General features: G+C 32.5%; 2 protein-coding genes across 3 annotated transcripts; one reads left to right on the plus strand and one right to left on the minus strand.

Moving 5' to 3' along the window:
- Positions 1-441: 441 nt before the first annotated feature.
- Positions 442-3730, plus strand: LOC122516523 (intraflagellar transport protein 74 homolog). Its single transcript, XM_043634391.1, has 2 exons — positions 442-1767; positions 2191-3730. Exons 1-2 carry the CDS (start codon positions 1424-1426, stop codon positions 3728-3730), a joined length of 1884 nt encoding a protein of 627 aa, XP_043490326.1. The 5' UTR covers positions 442-1423.
- On the minus strand, positions 3702-7164 carry LOC122516522 (leucine-rich PPR motif-containing protein, mitochondrial-like). Of its 2 annotated transcripts, XM_043634389.1 has the most exons (4): positions 6969-7164; positions 4336-6876; positions 4062-4215; positions 3702-3963 (listed from the first exon to the last, which is right to left on the minus strand). In XM_043634389.1, the coding sequence occupies exons 2-4, from the start codon at positions 6790-6792 to the stop codon at positions 3848-3850; spliced, it is 2727 nt and encodes a 908-aa protein (XP_043490324.1). In that variant the 5' UTR covers positions 6793-6876; positions 6969-7164; the 3' UTR covers positions 3702-3847. The 2 variants fall into 2 exon arrangements, with proteins under 2 accessions (XP_043490324.1, XP_043490323.1); XM_043634388.1 differs by having other exon boundaries at positions 4336-7164.
- Between the last annotated feature and the right edge of the window lie 14217 nt (positions 7165-21381).

Here is a 21381-nt window from a genome sequence, read left to right on the forward strand (position 1 = left end):
AATCGTGCGCGAAGCAATATACGGGAGTGTTGTATCGTTCAAATATAATTAAAATCACGGATTAGAAGCACGTTCGTTCGTTAATTTCAATTCCGCCGCGTTCGCGAACTATTTTTGAAATGTATATATTAAATTAACTGCGACCAATGCAGTAATTGTATTAGAGTTTGTTCGAGTAAAGTTGTATTTTTATCTTTAAATAGTCGCACAGACTGTTCGTGTATTAGAGTCAGTGCATCAATGAAGATTTCAAATAAAGTGTGTAATTTTTGTACTTGCATTGACTGCGTGCAAAGCAGTCTTTGGAAGCAGTTGTATAATCAGTGATCGGGCGCATAATAAATTAATTAGAGTTTTAGAGAGATAAATTAATTAGATTAAATCAAAGCAAATTAGAGTCAGTGTTGTTCGTCGTATAATTAAATTTCGGTTTCGCGATAAGAAACTCATCTATAGTTTCTTTTTTTCGTTAATAACGCGTTATTAGATTCACGCGAGATGCATCACCATGGTGCCATTGAGCTGCATCCCATTGGAATGCATTGTAAGTATTCATTTTAATTTACATTTTATTCGATTTTATTTTTATACGAGTTTGGATTATATTATAAATAACTTATCGTGTTTCCGTATTTTATTTTACAGATATGACCATGGATTGTCTTACTTTTTAAAGATGCAGATTGAATTCTTCGATGGATCTTTGATGGATCTTTTTCAATAACAAACCGAGGAACTCTCCAATCGTCAGACTGCAACACTTGCTACAAAGTAGGAGTGTTTTGGAGCCATCGTAGAACTTCTTAAGTAGTGAGTCAAAAATTTAAAGTCCCTCCAGTGCTCAATCACGCCGAGGATTAGAGATCCTAATCGGCACTAGCTACTGGTTGTAATTATTCTAATTAATGACAGTAACTCTGACGAGCACATGAGTAATTCCTCTTTTTTTAAACTACTCTTAAAAATGATATATTCTATTGTTTATTTTATTAGCTTAGAATAGGGTCTCTCATTTAATTACCGGTGCAATTAATTAATACACTTTCTTTTACATTTCGTGTTTTGCTTGCGTTAGTTATGGTAAAATCTTAAATCCGAAAGTTAGAAATTTTTGAAAAAGATTTATTTTTCGTAAACAAAATTTCGTATAAAAATATTGAGTTTTCCAATAACTTATGCATAAAAATGAAGTTTTTTTTCATTGACTGCGTTCAAACGACATCCTCTTACATTATTTCGCATGCGCCATACCTATCAGCGGAATTGTGTATTACTTATGTTAGTTGCCATGACAGTAAGAACGAAAACATTGAATGAATGAATCAAACGCTACGTTTCGTATTCCGTTTCATTCTTGTATCGGTCATCGGAGATAAAAGTAGACATAGAAAAATTATCTATTAGGATAGTTCCTCGGTGTCAAATGAATTTGGAAAGAATAGAAAGTGCGAAGCAAATGGAAAGGCCGGTAACTCGTTGGCGTCGAGAAGCTCTCGAGAAAAGCGTGAAAAAGATCGAAAGTAAAGAAATGGAAAGACCAACGTCTAGGAGAGGAATCAAAGAAAATCTAGAAGATTACAGTCATTTTCGTCCTGGGACTCCTGCGAATCCTCGAAATACTTTAACGGTTCGAACACCATCTGCTTCTGTTTCGGGTTTGACACGTTTAAATACGGGACTGTCGATTTCCGCTCTGGAAAGACCCATCACTCAGCATGGAATTGCTCCATTTCGACCTGGAACTGGTAGAGGATCCTCAATGACAAGGTTTGCATTTTCTAACTTGTTATCGGAGAGATGTGCGTACAGAATGAGTCAATAAAAATTATCATCTGAAATAACTTTGATCGAATAAATAAAAAATATTATAATGAATTAGGTAGCATTTTAAGGTACACATATAGGATTTATTACAATTTGATTGAAAAATAAAACGAATTATCATATTTTATTTCTTTATTCGTCTTTTTATTTGCGATAGCGTGGAATTAGCGTAGAAAATGTTCTTTGATGTTTCCAAACAAAAAATCAAACACTATATAATTCATTGGTAACACTAATAGACAATGAGTTATTTTAGATGATAATTCTTATTAACTTACCTTGCACGTATTTCTCTGTTAGTAAATTGTCTAAGGATGAAGCACTTTTAATTTAATTTATCTTTCTTTTTTTTTTTAAATCACACAGACAAGTTCAGGATAAAAGATATTACGAAGGATTAATACAATTAAAAATGAGAGAATTATCGCAAGAAATGACTACTATCGTACGAGACATCGATATGCAGAATAAAGAAAGGGCAACAATATTGCATTACGATAAAAGGGCGAAGGATCTGGCAGCGGAATTAACGTCATTGCAAGGAGAACTCGCCGATTATAATATTGTCGTAGATAAAATGAGTTTGAATATCGACAAAGAATCCGTAGATCAAGAGGCTAAAGAACTTTCGTTGAAAAATGAACGATCCATGGTCGAGATTGAGGAAATGTTTGAACGTAGGCAAGAAATGGAACAACGATTACGTAAAACGGAAAAAGAAATAGAATTGGAGAGACAACGTACGGAAAGATTAGTCGAAATGATGGATCCAATAATGAGAGAAAAGTACGATGAACTTAGAAAAGAAAAACTTCAAGTAGAAAAATCAATCAACGAGATGCAGCAAGAATTTGACGAATTATCGAAGGAACACAGCAATTTAGAGGAACAAATAGCACTGTCTCCTTTGAAACAGGAAGCTGTCAAGCTGCACATTAAGATAATGGATGCAGAGGATAAGAGGGATAAACTTAGGGAAGAGGAAAGAAATAGATTGTCGCCTGATAAAGAAAAAGAGCAATTATTGTTAAAAATTAAACAAGACAATATGGACAAATCAGCCGCGGAAGCGCAACTGGCTAGTAAAAAAAAACAAATAGCCGAATTGGAGGAAGAATTGGAACGATTAGAGACTGATTTAGAAGATGGTAAAACTGAGAAATTAACGAAATATAAAGAATTGCAAAAACGGGAAGAAGTTATGGAACAATTTGCTTCAACTTTCGAAGTAAATAAAGCAGAGGAAATGAATAGGATTAAAAAATTAGAATTATCGATCGTAGAGTATTTAGAAAGAATATCCAATGCCGATGATAACAGGAATTTAACGAGGAACGAGGAAGTATTGATTTTAAATAAATCCAATAATGATTATAATTACGATTACGATTACGACAACGAGCGTTTATCGCACGATCAAAATTTTGAAATGTTAGGCAATGATTATATCAAATTACAAGATACATTGCGTAAATTAGAAATATTAGAGCATAAATTGAAATCGGAAATAAGTGATTTTAATGAACAAACCAATGACAGAGAATTTGAATTAATAAAATTAGAAAATTCAAATGGTTTTAAAATGACAAGTCAAATGAAACACGAAGATGCGAATGCTGAATATAAAAAATTAATGAACGAGCAAAAAATTAGCGAGGAAGAATTGAAAACCGTTAAAGATAATTATAATCGAATGAAGGCGCGTTTTAACGAAAATCGAATTTTTCTTGAAATTGAGGCACTTGACAAAAAATTATTCAATCTAAAGGAAGAAAATAAGAAAAGCAATGATTTGCTTCAAAGGCAGAAAGAACACGTTGATTTTCTACCTCGTAAACAGCAAGCTTTGAAATTAATGAAAGAATATGGTACAATACTTGAAAACAATTTCAAAAATCTTTATTAAATTATTACACCTTTCTTACATCACTTACGTTCTTACTTTCAAATCCGTTTAAACTGGATATATGCATACAGAAGACTCAATAGTACAATTACATTTTAATATTGTATTCTTTGTTTTTTATTGAGCCACAAGATAACCAAACTTCCTTTCAAATTTATTGTTAGATATTGGTATTGATGCAGCTTTCATTTCATTTAAAAATGCAGCGCCTCCTTTGTAATCATTCTGTTTATCTGTTAATAATTAGATTTGTAAGAAATAGGATTAAAGTTATTTTTTTAAATTCATTTAGATAAATATTAGAAGAATACTTGAGAAAATATTACCATACCATAGATCGAAAGGATAAAATCACACACATGCTTTATTTTTGTGTTTTCCTCATTCTTGATAGCTTCAAATATAATTAGTAATATATCAAGTACTTTTTCTTGAGTATTTTTACGAAGTTCGTAAAGCAACAGTTTCATTTGCACATCTTTTTTCTGTGTGTGTGAAAAATATATGTATTTATAATAAAATAATAATTTAGAAGATAAAATGAAATCTAATATAATAAAATATAATATATGAGAGAGAGAGAGAGATGAAAATATGATATATACCTGAAATATTGTTTGTATTTCTAGAACTTTGCCATTTCTTGCTAATGCCACAATTAATTTTACTATAGCCACTGGTTCTCCGTGAATATCATTTATACATTTTAAAATCTGTTTTAACTTATCTGCAGTATACGATAATGATAAATCAGTCGAATTATGGATTAATATATCTAATAATTTTTGTTTTAATGGAGTTTTCTTATATTTATTCGCACAGTAAATAAAAGTATGTACAGCAGATTCTATATCGTTTCTCAAAAGATGTCTTTCAATCAAAGGAGAAAACAAAATATTTTCAAGTTTACAATAATTATTTTCCGAGAGAGTTATTAACATTTTTTCTGCATCATCAGGATGTTCGCTTTCGATTATTGCCATCAATAAGTTTAAACAGCCAGGAATAGTTTTTGAAGAGATATTAATATTTTTAATATTGTTAATTAGATTAAATGCATCTTCTATTCTATTGTTTTTTACTAGAGAAATAGCATACAGTAATATTTTACTAGTATCTAATTTAAATTCGCTGTATTTAGTTTGAATTTCATTTAATTCAGCTTCAGCTTTATCCAATAGATTATTTCTTACATACAAATGAAACAACCCTGCTCTCATTCCTGGTGACCAATCGAAGTTATTTGAAATAATCTCTTCCTTTATTTTTTCGGCAGCCTTTAAATCATTTCGTTTACAATATTGGTCCAATAATTTCTTTGTCACACCACGAATGTTCATATTTTTAGATTTAAGTTCTATCATATGATTATGTAGTTGCTCTAAGTCCATTTTTGTTGGATGAGGTTTCACCGATAATATTAAGCTAGACTCATTTTTTTTATATGTGTTACTTTCAAAATTTAAATCTATTTCTTTAACGCTCAATAAATTAAAAACAATTTCTAATTCAACTGCATCCACTTTTATGTCAAAAATACGTTTTATCATAACATCGAGCTCTGACTTCGATAATTTCACTTTATGTTTTTTTAATATTTGTAAAAAATGAATAAGTTGCTTCAGAGTTTTAGACTCAATTGCATCATCTAATAATGCGTTCAAAATATACAAATATGGTGGCTCCTTTATATGAGGTATTTGTATCATTAATGATACATAATCCGATGCATTGGTTGCTTTTTCATATCCTTGAACAAGAGACTTTTGTAAGTGAGAATCACAAAAATCAAGATTCACTCTTAATTTAGACAGCAATAATAATAAATCGTTTAATCTGTTATTGTCTAAAAGAAATGCACTAACACTTCTTACCAGAGTGATAAAATTAATCTCTTTTTGCCTCAATGTTGTTACTGTCTTAATGGGATCAGTTACATCTATGAAAGGAAGTACATATTCAATGAGCGTATCCTTATCTATCTCTACATTTAAAGATACCATGTGTGAAAAAAGAGAATATAATTTGTTTTCGTCTGCATTTTTCTGCGCTTGTAATAGCAGAGGCCAATAATAATGACTACGTATTGGGATGTTATTTTTTTTCATATCTTCAAATAAAGTAAGCGCCAATGATTTTCTACCATTACATAAGGTAATTTTGGTAGCTTCATTTATGATATGCGGAGAAGAATTATAATTGATGATTTCATGTATCACTTGTAAAATATCTTCATCCGACTTATTCGATTGGACATCTTCATTTACAAAACGTTTAACATATTCTACATAAGTATTTATAACTTCTGGACAAGAAGGAAGATTATTTATTATCTTAATAGTATTTATTCTGTCGCCGGCATGTATAAGTTCAGTAATAGTATTAGTAATAAGATTTAATTCAGTTAACTTCAATGTTGTGGGTAGAAATTTTAAAATACTTTCTATGTGTTCTCCATGTCCATGACAACTAAGAATTTTAATAACTTCCATAATATTCATAGTATTTGGACGATATTTTTCAAAAGTTTCCATAACATTGGAAATATTGCCCATCTTTGCAAAACCATATGCTAAATAAATATAAGTATCAGGAGATGGCATAATTTTATTGGATTCCATTTCCTTAATTACTTTATAAGCTTCTTCAATGTTTCCTTGCATTGTATATACTTTAACAATCATATTGAATATTTCTTCATCCCAAGTGTCTAGATTTTCTTTCATTTTTGATATTATATCCGTAGCGACTAATAATTCAACATTTTCTGTTTTCGATATTAAATTCAATAGGGAACAATATATACTTTGATCAGGTTTTATGGTTATTTTATCTAAGAATTCATGTGGATTTATAGATTCTAAATTTTGTGCATAAATTGTAAGAAGACAATTATAATGTTCCAAAGTTATTTGACAACCTTTCTTTTGAAGAAGATTCCATACTTGACTAGTTAATTTTTGCCTTGTTGGTAAATCAACATTAGGTAGTGAATTACCACAACATTTGAGTAACATTAAGCCAATATCGCTTGATAATGTATTGTCTGTTTCATCATACATTTGTATAATTAGTTTTAAATCTTCCAAATACACTTTGCCATTTCGAAGATTTATGCATAAATCAACTACTTCATTTTGTAACTTCTGAGACAATAATGGAGTAAAATTAGTAGTTAAGGTGCTATAAAAATTAAACTGTTGCTTCTTGCGACATTTGTAGAAATAAATAAACTCACTTTGTTTAGAATAGTACTTGTCTAATCTATAAAATTTAGGATAACAGTTCATGAACGTTTTATTATAACTTTTTAAGAATAACAAATATCTTTTACTTATAAACATATTCGAAAGAATTTGATTTTTCTTAAATAATTGTGTTATGAAATTGATGTAAACAGATATTTTTTATTCACAACATATATCACACTACATTTCTTAACCTTAAAATTATTTATTTTAATATTTTTGTCGGTAGCGCCAATTTATCGGTCGATAAATACGATATCTATCTGTACAACAGTAAATTATATTTTTAAAATAATGTTACTTAAAACAATTATGTTAAATAGAATTTTTTCAAAATTCCTCTTGGTAATTTTCATTTGAGAAATCACAAATTATCCAAGTATAAACAAGGAAATATTAGGATAATTATTATTAACAACTGATGAAAGGTAATACAAAAACGTACTTTACTCTATTTTACTGTTTCTAGATGTCACTACTTACTCTATCAAAGATCTATTTGACTGATGTAGTCAGAAAATAAAGAAAATTCAAAATAGGGAAATACAATAACATTTCAAATTATTCATATACTACTCGATAATTAATTAAAACGTATTAAATTAAAAATAAATCTTGTGAACTAAAGAAAAAACGAATGAGGGAATTTATTTAATTCTTTCTACGAATTCGTAAAAGAAAAAAGGAAGGATAATAAAAGGAAATATAATTTTATAGAAAATAATATTGAAATGAAAACAATTTGAATGTTGGCCGTATCTAATTTTTTATTTCTTATTTTCTTTTTATTTTTGTTTATTTATATATTTATTTATTTTAATTGTTTCTCAGATAGTAAAAATAATGAATTTCCAGAGATATATTTCGTTTTGATTGATAAATATTACAGTTGGCTAAAAGATAAATATATTTGAAAGATAGAAAAAATAAAACAATACACTTCACACGTTATCAAATTACATGCATCGATTACATTGTCAAGAAAAACATCACACGCACGCATACATAGATGGAATGAAAAGTTTTGAGCCTTTTTTGAGAAACCATTTTTTTTCGGTAAAACTAACTTTCATTAAAACAAAAAATGTTATTTTTTTGTAGTTCAAAAATTTTCAATCCACCCACCTACATAAATACACGATGATTATAGATGAATAAATAAGCGAATAAATAGGAGAGAGAGTAAATAATTAAAACGCGTTACATAAGTGTCCGAACACACGATAACTACGAATAAAATATCAAACCTTATTAATAATCTATTATAATGATATAGTGTAGTATATAATGGTATTATATATTATTATAATATATAATAATATATATATATAGTATATAATATATATATACTATATAGTATATATATAGTATATATAGTATATATAGTATATATATATAATAATATATAATAGTATATTATGTAAGTAATAGTATACAAATGTTTTGTATCGTCTCGTTTTATCTACAATATTTTTATATTATTAATATTATTTCTAGTAATATATAAAAGATAATTAGATGTTTATACAATTATAGTTTTTCGATGGAAACAGTTGAACGTTTATAATTAAAATAAAAAATATAATAAGAAAATTATTTATAATAATTGATACGAAAAGACGTTTACACAAATTTCTTATTACATCGTACGTATTGACTTAAAAATAATTCGGCATTAAGAATATATTAATATATTATTATTGTCTTATAAGCTTATTTTTAAGTTCTAATGTCCACGGACTGAGATCGAGTACCCTACTTGTATTCAAATAAAAAAAAAAAAAGAAAAGAAAAATATATAGACAAATTGATTTACATTGAATACTTTCGGGTTTGCGTCCAGGAATTTTCTTGACTAGTTTCCACTCTCATGATCGATATAATATATCTTTGTATATTAATCTTTTATTTACAGGTACATTATTTTTTACGACTTTTTTTTATGGCTAGATTATTTTTATAAGTAAATTTTTCTATGACTAGACATTTGACTGATTATTTAATTTATATTTAATTGTAAAATAAAACTTTTTTTTATTCGAAATCGGGTTGCAAACTATTTTTTATTTCATCTCTACGTATTTGCAAATAGATAAGAATTTTTTCTGTGTGTTTTTATTTATATTTGTATTTTTTTTTTTGCTTTTTTCTCTTTTTTTTCTTTTATTCGCTTTTCTTTCTTTATCCGTCACAATCATATTTACATAACTTAAAAATTTGATTTATTACTCGCGAAAAAAATTACATGTAAATTTTGGTGTCATAATTTATAATCTTATTACGAATAAATTAATTAAAATATAAGCACAGCCGCGTAATATTTGTACATCGGTGGGAATTTGTTTTCGAACGATAGTAATCCGTAGAAAAAGACGAATATTGTAATTAAATCGTTGAGCTTCCTCAATTATATTTAAAAAAAATTCCACGAAATTCAGATTAAATTGTAATAGTCTCGGGGGGGGGGTTCTACGATTATTTGATTATTTATATTCAACTAACCTAACTTAATTGATAAATACTTTTGCAGCTACCTTAAGGGACAATCTCGTACTCGATTACCGAAACAATTATTATTAAATTACAAATATATTTACGTATATATACGAAAAGGATGTTTAGCCAATCAGAAATGCCAAAAAAAAAGAAAATTAGACAAAAATTGATAAAACGTAATAAAAATGAGTTCGAGTTCGAGGATATAAACAAATGTTTATTTTAAATTATTATCGCGTTTATTAAACGTTAATTTAATAAAATGAATTTGTCAAATTAACATGGAAAAATAATTTTAATTCCTAAGACATCGAATATTATCATCTAATAAGTGAAAATCATTCTAATTTCACTTTCGTTTTGGCATGAAGAAAGCTATTGTTTCTATGGCATCGCATCCACGGGCAGTGATAAGTTATGGCGGAAGTATGTAATATATGATATACGATGAAAGACATATCTACACATATTGGGAAAAAAGAAATTTATTATTATTTTTTCGTTAAATGATTGTAGTGATATATATCTCGTAAAATATTGATCAAACAAATTCAGACTTGTACTTATTGAAAAAATGACATTCCGTATTAAAGAAAAATTCTTGTACAGTTTTTGGATTGGTCAATTCATTTTTTATCAAAAGATAAAAGTTAATCAAAAAGAAAATTCGACATATTTTACAATTGTAGCCAAAAATTTTGGGAGCTTGATTGGGAAGTTTTGATGAATCCACCTTGTATAATCCGAATCTGGTACCAAACGATTACTATCATTTTTTATTATTGCAAAACTTTCTTAGTGATGAGAAATTGGCATCAGGAAAAGATTGTGAAAATCGCTTAGTCGAGTTTTTTTATCAAAAACTGAGATACCAAGGCATTTATGAGAGTGACATTAGGAAGTTTACCTTTAAAATGGTAACAAATTATAAAATTTGATTCAAATTGGACAATCCGAGTCATGTTAAAGTCTTGAAATAAACGAAAAAATTAATAGATTTCTTTTTTCCCAAGTTAATAAAAAAAAATACATATACATGATTCAGTAAAGATGTCGTTAAGGAAAGATTATTAATTACAAACGTTTAGTATCTCGTAATGACGATTTTAGATATAGAAGTTGAAACGAGTTTTTATTAGACGTTTCATCAATAATTGCATTTACGACTGGCCTGCATATTCGCTTTAGAATATAATTAACTAATTTAATCTTTTGATTATGTCGTATTTTGATTATTCGTAAACCTATCAAATTTAAATGACTATAATAGAATGTTGGGATTTGTGGTTTCTATTTTGATCAAATTCGACAAGGTTAATCAAAATTATGAGAAATGATGAGAAACTATTATATTATAAATGTTTTTTTTTCTGTCGAATATTACTTCGAAGGATATTTTTAAATGAATTATTACTAATGAAAGACTATTAACAATTAGTTGATTAAACATTATCTTAATTTTAAGAAAAAAATGCGAAAATTTGATTGTTAAGTGAATTGGAATCATATGAATTTGTTTAAACAAATCAAAGGTTTATTAATGATGGTACGATGACTAGAAACGTTTCAAAATATAACTAAAGTATGATTAAAGAATGACTAGAATGTGACTAGAGTATGACTAGAGTATGACTAGAGTATGACTAGAGTATGACTAGAGTATGACTAGAGTATACTACAATATGATTAGAGTATGACAAGAGTATGACTAGAATATGACTGAAGTATAAGACTAGAAACGATTTAGAATGTGACTAGAGTAAGACTAGAGAATGATTTAGAATATGAATAGGTTGATTAGAGTACGACTAGAATCGATTTAGAGCATGGACTATATATTACTAGACAAATAAGAATCATTGACGATCCTAATCATTTATATTATATTTTTGGTATCAGCCCATTGAGCACTTGCATATGCGTCATAGAAAAGTATAAGTAAGTAAGAAGAAGAAAGCAATTCTAAGATAACTTATTTCTAAATCTCGTATTATATAGGTTTATATGAATATATATCTGTGATTTGAAAAAAATTAAATTATAATATAATACTTGTGTTGCTCGGTCAATTGTTACATATTTTAAAGGATTCAATAAATTTACAATAAACTTATATTCAAATATCGACATTTGAAATATAAGTCTCGCAACAAGAACAAAAATTAGATTCTTACATCCGTAAAACGTAGATCACTTTGGCAGCTGAAGGTCGTCCGTCCATTCGTCGATGGATGATGGGTTGATTGATTCTGCATTAGTTGTTCGAGTTCCATGATGATAACAAGCAAGAGATGATAGAAGAAGGCCAAATATATCTTGCGAGTTAGACATTTTTTGTTTTAATTTAGATATCTGGATAATTTAATCAGTTCAATATACTTTTTTTCAAGTTTTTCATCTATTTTCGTTAGATTTCATTAGATTTGAAATGACTTTCAATACCAACGATCATCGTACGTACTCGTGGGGAGTAAAGAGTCCATTTTTGTACTTAGAACGAACGTACGAAATGAAATTTTACCGAGCAAACAATTAACTAATAATTGTACTCTTGGTATCAGTACTCTTTGTTTCTCCTATTCTTCCTCTTCCTCCTCCTCCTCCTCCTCCTCGATCTTGTCTCTTCCTCTTTAATTTTCTTCATGATCATTAATTCTTATCGTTAATCGATCATTGGTTAAATTCGATTTATATAAAATCGTAAACACCTCTATGTTAATATCATTAATTTCAAATCTGTTTTTGTAATCTTTCTTCCTCAGTCTTTTCTCTATCGTTGGTGTCGTGCGAGCCATGTTATCAAATAATCTTAATACTCTATTTACCTCGATCTATTACGAAATGTGTTATAATCGTTCCTCTCGTTTGCTTCTCACCTCGATGTTTGATATATATATTTTCCAAGGATTTCTCTCTCTCGTTCAATCCATTCCAGATGTTTTCCTATCTTTCCTGTAGAAGATTCTGCCATCGCAAATCCTTCGTTTCAACGAACTCCTTGGCAAGTGGGGAAAAGCGGTTACGAGAGGCACGTTCGTTCGTTCGTTCGTTCGGTGATTTCAATCCAGTAGCTCGTTCCGGGAAAGCGGGATGGTAGGTTGTATGACCCTCGGAGGACGGATAGACTGCGTTTTCATGGGTAGATAAAAAGAGATAAAAAGGGAACGAGAAATGGTAACAGGGATTGGAGATTGAATGAGAGAGAGCGAGATAGAAATATAGAAAAGGGAAGAGGGAGAAATCAGGGAACAGGGAGAAAAGAAGAATCCTCCGAGGGTCACGCAAGCGCACACTCGCTCGCCTGCTCGCAGACTAGCCCTAACTCGGCTACGTTTCGGGGTCGCACGCGTCTCTACCCCACCATCGGGTTCCATTATCCCCACCATCCCAACTTCGTACCCCTTCCAACGAGCTTTCTCTCTTTTCCCCTCGTTTCCCCTTACCAATAGACTTTAGCCCGTTTTCGTTCCCTTTACCCTCACTTTGCAACCCTGGGTCCTCCCACTAACTGCGCGTACGTCGTGGCGTCGATCTTTCCCCTCCGGAAGGCGTCATTGGTGCCACCAAGAGATACACGTTTCCCTTCTCCATCTCCGGTTCCTGATCATTTTCTCTCTCTCTCTCTCTCTCTCTCTCTCTCTCTCTTCCATTTTTACCTTAAACCTTGTCTTCCCTTGTCTTCTTTCATCCTAAACCGATCGAGATCGATCAGAGACGACACCACCCATTAAGAAAATCATCGTCGCGTATCAATTTCTTCCTTATTTCTTTTACTTCAATAATCAAGGATATCTCGTATGATTAAAACAGTCGAATGTATATAATATACCCCGTTGAAATATAATATACACGTCGATCATAGTCTGTCCGTCGCTGAGTTGACTGCTTCTATGCAACATCTGTCTCATGGTGAAGCGATTCCGATGTAAACTTCATGCATGGTGCAGCCTGTGACTGTCCGTACGCGTCCTCCCTCGAGGATCGGTTTGACGGGTAAAGAGGTATGGAGCTGTGGAATGGTTGAGTTACATGTCAGGGTTGTCGTTGAACGAACCTAAAGCTATATTGTTTAGAATAAAGGACTGATCGACCGATCGACCGACGGAAAGGGAATTCTCCTCAAAAGGTTCTCCCAGATCAACCAAAATATGCGCGGCACGCGTCGAGATTTTGTAGCAAAGGGTGCGAAACGGCCCCCGACGAGTGATCCCACAAAGGTTCACGCTACATTCATGGGTATACTACTACAGGCAGGCAGGCAGGGGGTAGTTCGAGGCACGCGACATAAGGCGAGCTGTTTGTGTTACCATTGGGGTGCCGTAGATATATGGTGTACCGACTTTGCACTCTAACATTCGTTATGCCTTTTTATTCTATTTCTCATTCTTTTAGTAACATTTTCAAAGTGTACTAATGAAGATTAACGCATCGGTTTGAAATAGTCCTCGTTGGAATTTGAACGGGGATGTCATTGTCGTCGTCGTCGTCGTCGTCGTCATCTTCATCACCTCGTTTATCTTCCATGTCGTTCGAAGAACGAGGGGTGATCTGGCCGAATTCGATACGGAACAAGGAAATTCTATAACTCCTGTAACACCCTATACCTATATATACGGACGTTGGCACGCGTCAAAATCTAGGCTTCCTTTTTGCAACGTCGTAAATCGATTGCGTTCCTGACTTCCTTCTCGATGGTCAATAAAATTCATGGTCCGTGGATAGATATCCAGAGAATTTTGCAGCATGGAATTTTTGGAGTAATTGGATCGCCAGGAGTGTCTATCAAAGCTTTCTTTTTCATTCCGTTCGTTCTTTCTTTATTTCTTTCGTTCTTTTTCGTCGACCCTTCGATCTTCTCTTAAACTTACCTCAGTCTTTCTCTCGTATCGTAGACACCACCTGTAACTTTGCTTGCTCCTATGTATTATATCGTAATTTTGACTATCGCAGAATATAATCGCGACACTTTACGAGGATGCGGGTTACATTGGCATTCGTGGCCTATTCATTCAGTTTCAAGGTTCGCGTACAATGTCAAGCCCTCATTTAAACGACAAGTCTTTAAACGAGAACAATTATTGCGCACCGATCCGATCGTCCCTCCCACCCATAGACATATTTAGTATTAAAACTTAGTTCAAGCGTACTCACGCGAGTATAAATTGATGATGTTTGAATCATCTAATTCTAATCGGACTAATTTGGTTATTAGGTAAGCACGTTCAACTCGTTTTATGATTTCCCGAGAGATCGAACGTAAAAAAAGAGAAGAGAAAGAGTAAAAGAGAGGATGAGATTTCGAAAGTTGACCAATGTGCTCGCGATGCATAAAATAGGCATAATCGATCAGGATAATCCTAAGACCTTATCTTCGCGAACGTCGACAGATGTGCTAGCTCTGTGCTCGACAAATGCTGTTATGTTCCAAGCCAAGTACTACGTGGCTATATCTTTTATCTATCATCACCCCTAACTTCATTCGTTCCTCCTTCGTATTCCATTTATATGCAAACAGGACTCGCGATAGACTAAAATTAAAAAAGTCTAACACGAACACACACGTAGTAATAATATTTTCAAAATAAGTTCAATGAGTATAAGTATATATCGGTTGATTCTAACTACGAAAATCAATATGAAAATCAAAATGAAAATCAAAATGAAAATCAAAATCACGTGGAAGAAGTGCATTAAATAGAGACATCGTTTAGGATGCAGAAATTAAACGGTCGGTTCGTAACTGTGAAACGATCGCGTGTCTCGAGCCTGAAACGAATATCAAGGATATGGTTCAATTAGCCAAGTATGCCTGCGGTTGAACATCACTATAGCGTACTTCGCTATTACCAACGGGGCAATATAACTAGCATCCAAATAAATTGTCTATTCTTTAACAGGACTTTGAGTGTCGAATACATATATCGAAAATCTTCCAGTCACGCTACCGACTCAATTGGAGAATAAACTTGAACGAATCGAGTCGTGTTATTAAAAAGAAAGGCCACTCATACTTATAGAAATTTTAATATACGAAGCCAGTCATTTTTCTCTCTCTCTCAACATCTGTTTCTACGTCTTTGAACACACGAAAGTCTTATTCGTTAGAAAATAAAATGTTATTTCAATTCGAAACAACCCTATAGGATCTGTTCTAACCTATTATCATCGAATTTTTTGTTCGAAGGCCACATGCTTTCCTTCCCTAAGATCAAAAGGATGACTTTGATCATTTTTGTTGGTCTTCCTTTTTTAAAGTCATATTTAATTAAAAGATATATAAAAAATATTAATTTTAATCCATAAATTGTTGCTATTAAAGTAAATACTTTAATTACGGTAGGGATAGCAATAATCATAGTTGCTGATGTAAAGTAGACTCGTGTATCAATATATATAAATTTTAACACAAAATCGTTCGTGCACGTTAGAATTCAAAAAAAAGAAAAATAAACAAGATGTTTCATTTATTTGTCCAAATTCTTAGCAATCACGTTTTTCAATGAAACGAGCTCGTTAAGAGGGTGCCACGAAAGTATTGTTTTAGGCATGCAATAAAGATGACACGTCGCGATATTTCCCACGAACAGGTGGTGGTGGTGGTGGTGGTGGTGTTGTTCAGTAAGGAAACTTGGAACCGTTGGTGTAGTATAGGTATAGTTCGTCAAGCGAAATGGTCTTTTTGTTTGACGAGTGGGACGATTGAACAATAGTGTGTCGCTGGAGACACAAAACAGGAGACTCATGAATGAGAGAACAAAAAGGTGCTTCACACAGGCAAGAGCTTTCCAATTCTTATTGTTTCTCTCGCTAACGTCCAACCGTTAACAGACTCGTAACAATTTTGCATTTGATCCTTTGGCTTTGACGAATCGCGAAACGAGACGATGATGTGAAACGACCTAATCGTTCGTTGGAAATCCATGGTACGCGAGTATGCTGATCGACACGCTCGGGGGTTGAAGCTGCAACAGGTGGGCCCTTTCAAGGACTCGCCAATCCCTTTCGCACCCTCTACATTGCATAATGACGAATGCGCGCGTTCGATCATTCTCTCTGGAGAAAAAGGGAAAAAAAAAGATTTTCCATACAATGAAAAACAAGCGTAACAATGACAAGAATAATAAGGGTATTCTATGATACACAACTATACATGTATTCACAATGCTCGTTACAAATAATAATATGCATATTCTATCTATATAAACCTAAATATATATATGTAGGATGCGAGCGCCTCCAAGCCAAACTTAAATAGGCATTCGTGGGGAGATTGGACGGTGGGCCCTGGATAGCTCAATGGTTAAAGAGCAGTCATCCGGAAAGCGGAAGATCCGGGTTCGAGTCCCGGTCCAGTCAGTCCAACGGTCCAAATTTTTTCACGAATCCTACATATACGTTAACTTAAGTATAGAGTTATTGCTAATTCAGGATATCAAAATTTGTTCTCATAGATTAAACGATGAAAATATCGGTGATGTATTCGAAAGGCAACCCCCTGCCTTCCTTTGAACATATGTCGTCTTGCCGATACGAAAAACCGAAACAATAAATACACCGGGAGAAGGAGAAAGATACCTATGTCGTAATGTATAGGTTCGACGTGAGGTCTATCTTTTTCCATGGGAAGCCTTCAACCTGTCTCTGCGTATGTATGTGCGTGCGTGCGTGCTTGTGTGTGTGGGTTTATGCGTGCTCCACTTTGTAAACGCGCCGTGAGAATGTTTTAAACGATCATTTCAAGTGGGTTTAACTGTTAACCGTTGTCCCCGTTAAATTCGAATAATAATTATACTTACCATAAATGATCACGCATGTGCATTTTCCCTAAAAAAAGGAAAACAACAACAAAAAATGCAACGTGTAATTGCGCTAACTACAAATATATTTTTCTATAATACCCAAAACATTCGCCACCAGTAGGTATGCAATGAAAAAGTTTCTAAGTTGGAGGATTATAAAAGGATAAGAGAAGAGAAGAGGGAGTGGGAAGGGGGTTAGGTATTAGAGGTATATTCGTCTAGTTGTAGGGACGGCCGCAATTTTCTAGCAATCGTTTATCGGTGTAATACGTTGTAGTAATGTCCGCTTTCTTCGTTCGCGTTCACGTTTCGCGTTAGCTTTAGCAGCCTTTTCTTTTCTTTTTTTTTTTTGCCTCACTGTGTCTGTAGTTTCAAGGCAGAAATTATGTGCGCGACGATACGACGTTAGATTAGCGAACGGTATGTGGGCCGGTGATTTGCGATATCCCTTTCGTGGCAACGAAATGTTTGCACACACCGTGAAAGCGATCGTGAATGTGGAAGTGCGCAATATCGGAGAACTTTTATCGCCTTGAAAGACGTTACGTGCAGGCTTAGGTCTAAAACACCATTTCTTTTCTACCTAACTTTATATATATATATTTAATTTTATGTAGAAGAGAGTCCAGTGCACTAAGATTTTCCATCCCTTTCCCCCTAGTCAACTATTTCGGCATAATCCGTTAGGATGCAACTTGCTCGACAATAAAACAAAAACAAGCCCCCGAAAAACTCGTGACGATTCAACCACCATCCGTATTCTTCTACGTATTTTGGGGATTGCGTCTGCTACGTGACAGTTGAATGACAGTTTGCTAGGGACTCGCTGACACCATAATACCATCGTCCAATTGCCGAGATTGCTCTGTCATCGATTACTTATTTCTATTAGATACGAGATCTCGTTTCCAGTACAAAATATACATACACACATATATATATATATACATATAGATGTATCTAAAAACTTATTAAGGTAACCGTCGATAAAATTAACGACAAAATATTCGATACGGTTTATATGTAACCGTTTCGTTGAACGATCCATATCTAAGAATAATTCGTAAGGATGGATTGCTTGAATTATTACTTAAAGTTCAGTGATACTCGAACCACCGAATAGGTAACGTTGATTTAAAATGTATTACTTTAAAAAGACGTGGATATGTTAACTCGTCGAACCGTTCCGATGTAATCCAAGTGTTCTTAAGAGAATTCGATAGATATTAACATTCGTCCTATCTCTCTCTCTCTCTCTCTCTTTTCTATTTCTGTTCGCATATTGACCTCGTTTAATTATTACTCAACCATAAGATTTCCAATTTTGGGTTGCACAAGAGAGAATCAGAGAGAGAGTGATAAAGGCGAGGAGATAAAAGCAAGCAAGCAAGCAAGCGAGTTTTCTCACGAAACAATCATAGTGGAGAGAGCCTTCGTGTTTTACGACAATATACGTGCACGGTTCTGCCTTTAAGAGATCTATATCGAACGCCTTCCACGCTGCTAATTTTCATCTCTGACTCGTTTAATTGTAAACCCCCATTGCTCGCCTTGTCGTCGTCGTGAGGTAACTGCATTAGAGGTAACTAATCTCAAGGATTGACCACCAAGATACTGCCCTGGCGAACTGGCTTGCCCTTTCTTCATATTTATTTCTTTTCAACCATTCCAAACGTAACGTTTCTATTACCCTACGATAGAATAAGTCTCGGTTGTTCCTTAATAATTTTGTTGTTGTTGTTTTTATTATTATATCTTTCATGAAAATGTCTTATATTATATAAGAAGGAAATATTCGCGATAATACAGGCGTAACGCTTTTTTTTTTTTCTTTTGTTTTAAAACTAAGGGGGCTAATCGTTAGGAAAGAAACAAGTTAAAATGATGCATTTAATCTAGCGTGATTCTCACGTCAACCGATAATATTGACCGGAACACGTTCCGCGTCTTGAGTTCCTTATTTAATCTTTATGGGCCGGCGGACGCTTGGTTGCTTAGTTCGTGGCCTGGTGGTAATATAATTCTCAGGGCGCGTGTTAAAAGAGGAAAGGAAGGGAGGGAGGGTTGGCTATACCAGCAAAGAAGGATATCAGAAGCCTGCTGCCGTCTCTTGGAAATATTATAGCTTTAGCATATACCCGGTGTAAAATTATGTACCACTCTTATAACTCAGTCCCCCTTTTTATCCTAGTGGACCCGTGCTATGGTGCACGCGGTATCGAATATTATACCTCGTTATATTATACCCATATACGCGTTGGCTATCTTCTTATTCTATTCTATTCTATTCTATTATCTTTTATTCTCTTTCTATCCTTAAAGTACGAGTAAAAGGATCCACCTTGGCACGTGCCAGGATGCGAATACGTCTCGCCGAGTGCGTAATTCCGTGTCATCGATATCGGATAAATGGGATAAGAAGATCCTACCTTCCTTCCTTTCACCATCGATCCATTTTCCTACCTTTCTACCTTCCTACCTTCTCCTTCTCCTTCTCCTCCGATCTTCCTTCCGATCAATGGCCGATGTTATTTTTTACGCTACACAACGTATTATTATTAAACAAAGTAGGTCATCCTTTATTGGATACCGATATCTATCGCGTATCAATACGTAATCAACTTGCATTCGTACACGTCGATCATACCAAATTAATATCGCTATATCTAAAATCAAATCTAGAATCTTTCGGCTCATTTAAAATGATTATTAACACAATTGTCTTATTCGACATTTTCTCTCATATTAAAAATGTTCATTTTATATATAAGACGTTGGAAGGATCTAATATCGGATTATATAAATTTTTGATTTAACGTTAACGTGAAATATGTTTGTATGTGTGTGTCGTTAATTATGATAATGGAATATAAAATAAATTATTCAGTTTATTCTTTTTTTTTGCTTTCTATTCTTTCACTCAGTCCACTGTCATATTTGTGCATCTATGATGCACGATATTAAGTATTGATCCATTGAAACGATAGGGGATTTGTTATTATTTGTCATAGTTCAAACTGTGGTGCACTGATGTACAAAAGATATGCAATTATGCAGAAAAAATGTAATTATCGATGTATACCTGCGTACTTAATAAAGAATGAGCTAATGTAATATTTCTATTATTATATTATTATTTGTATATATATAATATTATCTTAATAATATTATAATTATATATATATATATATATATCTGTTATTATTTTATATATACATTTGTAAAAATATTATATTATTATATATATATAATATATCTGTTATTATTTTTTATATATACATTTGTAAAAATATTATATTATTATATATATAATATATATCTGTTATTACTTTTTATATACATTTGTAATATTATATTATTATATATAATTTTTCAATCAACTCTCGTATATAAACAACTAAATATTCTATTAGTAATATTAAATAATTACACCCCAAATGAAAATAATTATTTCCCGATCTTCTCGCGCGAATTGATAAAATTCTATTATATTTAATACGAATGCGAGAAGAATATTTAATCCCTACGATCATATCTATCGATAGTAGTGCAATGACATCAATTTTTAATTCACGAAGAGTAGAAAAAAGAAAAAGAAAAAAAAAGAAAAATAAGAAGGCAAACGGAATCCAAGGATGCTTTGGTAAATTAGAAGAATCGGAAAAGACTCGGCATCGTTTATTCCCTTTGTGTAAGGGAGGACAGTGGTGTCGGGTACGTCGCGATGACATGCTGGGAGTCCCTTCAGGGGGTTGATTCACGGACACGAGAAGGATAAGGAGAAGGATTATGAAAAGACCAAGGAATATACCCCTTGTTACCTTATTTTCTCTTTATTCAGTCGATATCAAGGTACAAGAACAGAATAGAACGAACAGAATGCACAGGTTGACAACGAAAAATCCCCAATTCTTTCGATTATTCACTCACGTTTCTTTTTTTGTCCAAAAAGGCTACGAATTTTTTGTTTTATTTTTTTTTATTTCTTTCCCAATCATCCATGCGAATCTAATTATAGAAAATAACGAATCAATTATATAGTTTCTTGCCGGTCAATTACATTTCCTCCCTTCTTTTAAATCAATCCCGTATTATTTCTATTTTCTTT

This window comes from Polistes fuscatus, unplaced genomic scaffold (assembly GCF_010416935.1).
Source record: "Polistes fuscatus isolate 324 unplaced genomic scaffold, CU_Pfus_HIC Scaffold2, whole genome shotgun sequence".
NCBI classification, from domain to species: Eukaryota; Metazoa; Arthropoda; class Insecta; order Hymenoptera; family Vespidae; genus Polistes; species Polistes fuscatus.

Bases quoted from the DNA above. Each gene is read 5' to 3' on its own strand.
- LOC122516523 (XM_043634391.1), top strand. From the start codon at position 1,424: ATGAATTTGGAAAGAATAGAAAGTGCGAAGCAAATGGAAAGGCCGGTA. The intron at 1,768-2,190 runs GTTTGCATTTTC...TAAATCACACAG, and splicing joins AGAGGATCCTCAATGACAAG to ACAAGTTCAGGATAAAAGAT.
- LOC122516522 (XM_043634388.1), bottom strand. From the start codon at position 7,074: ATGTTTATAAGTAAAAGATATTTGTTATTCTTAAAAAGTTATAATAAA. The intron at 4,216-4,335 runs GTATATATCATA...TCACACACACAG, and splicing joins AAATACAAACAATATTTCAG to AAAAAAGATGTGCAAATGAA. The intron at 3,964-4,061 runs GTATGGTAATAT...AATTATTAACAG, and splicing joins TTTTATCCTTTCGATCTATG to ATAAACAGAATGATTACAAA.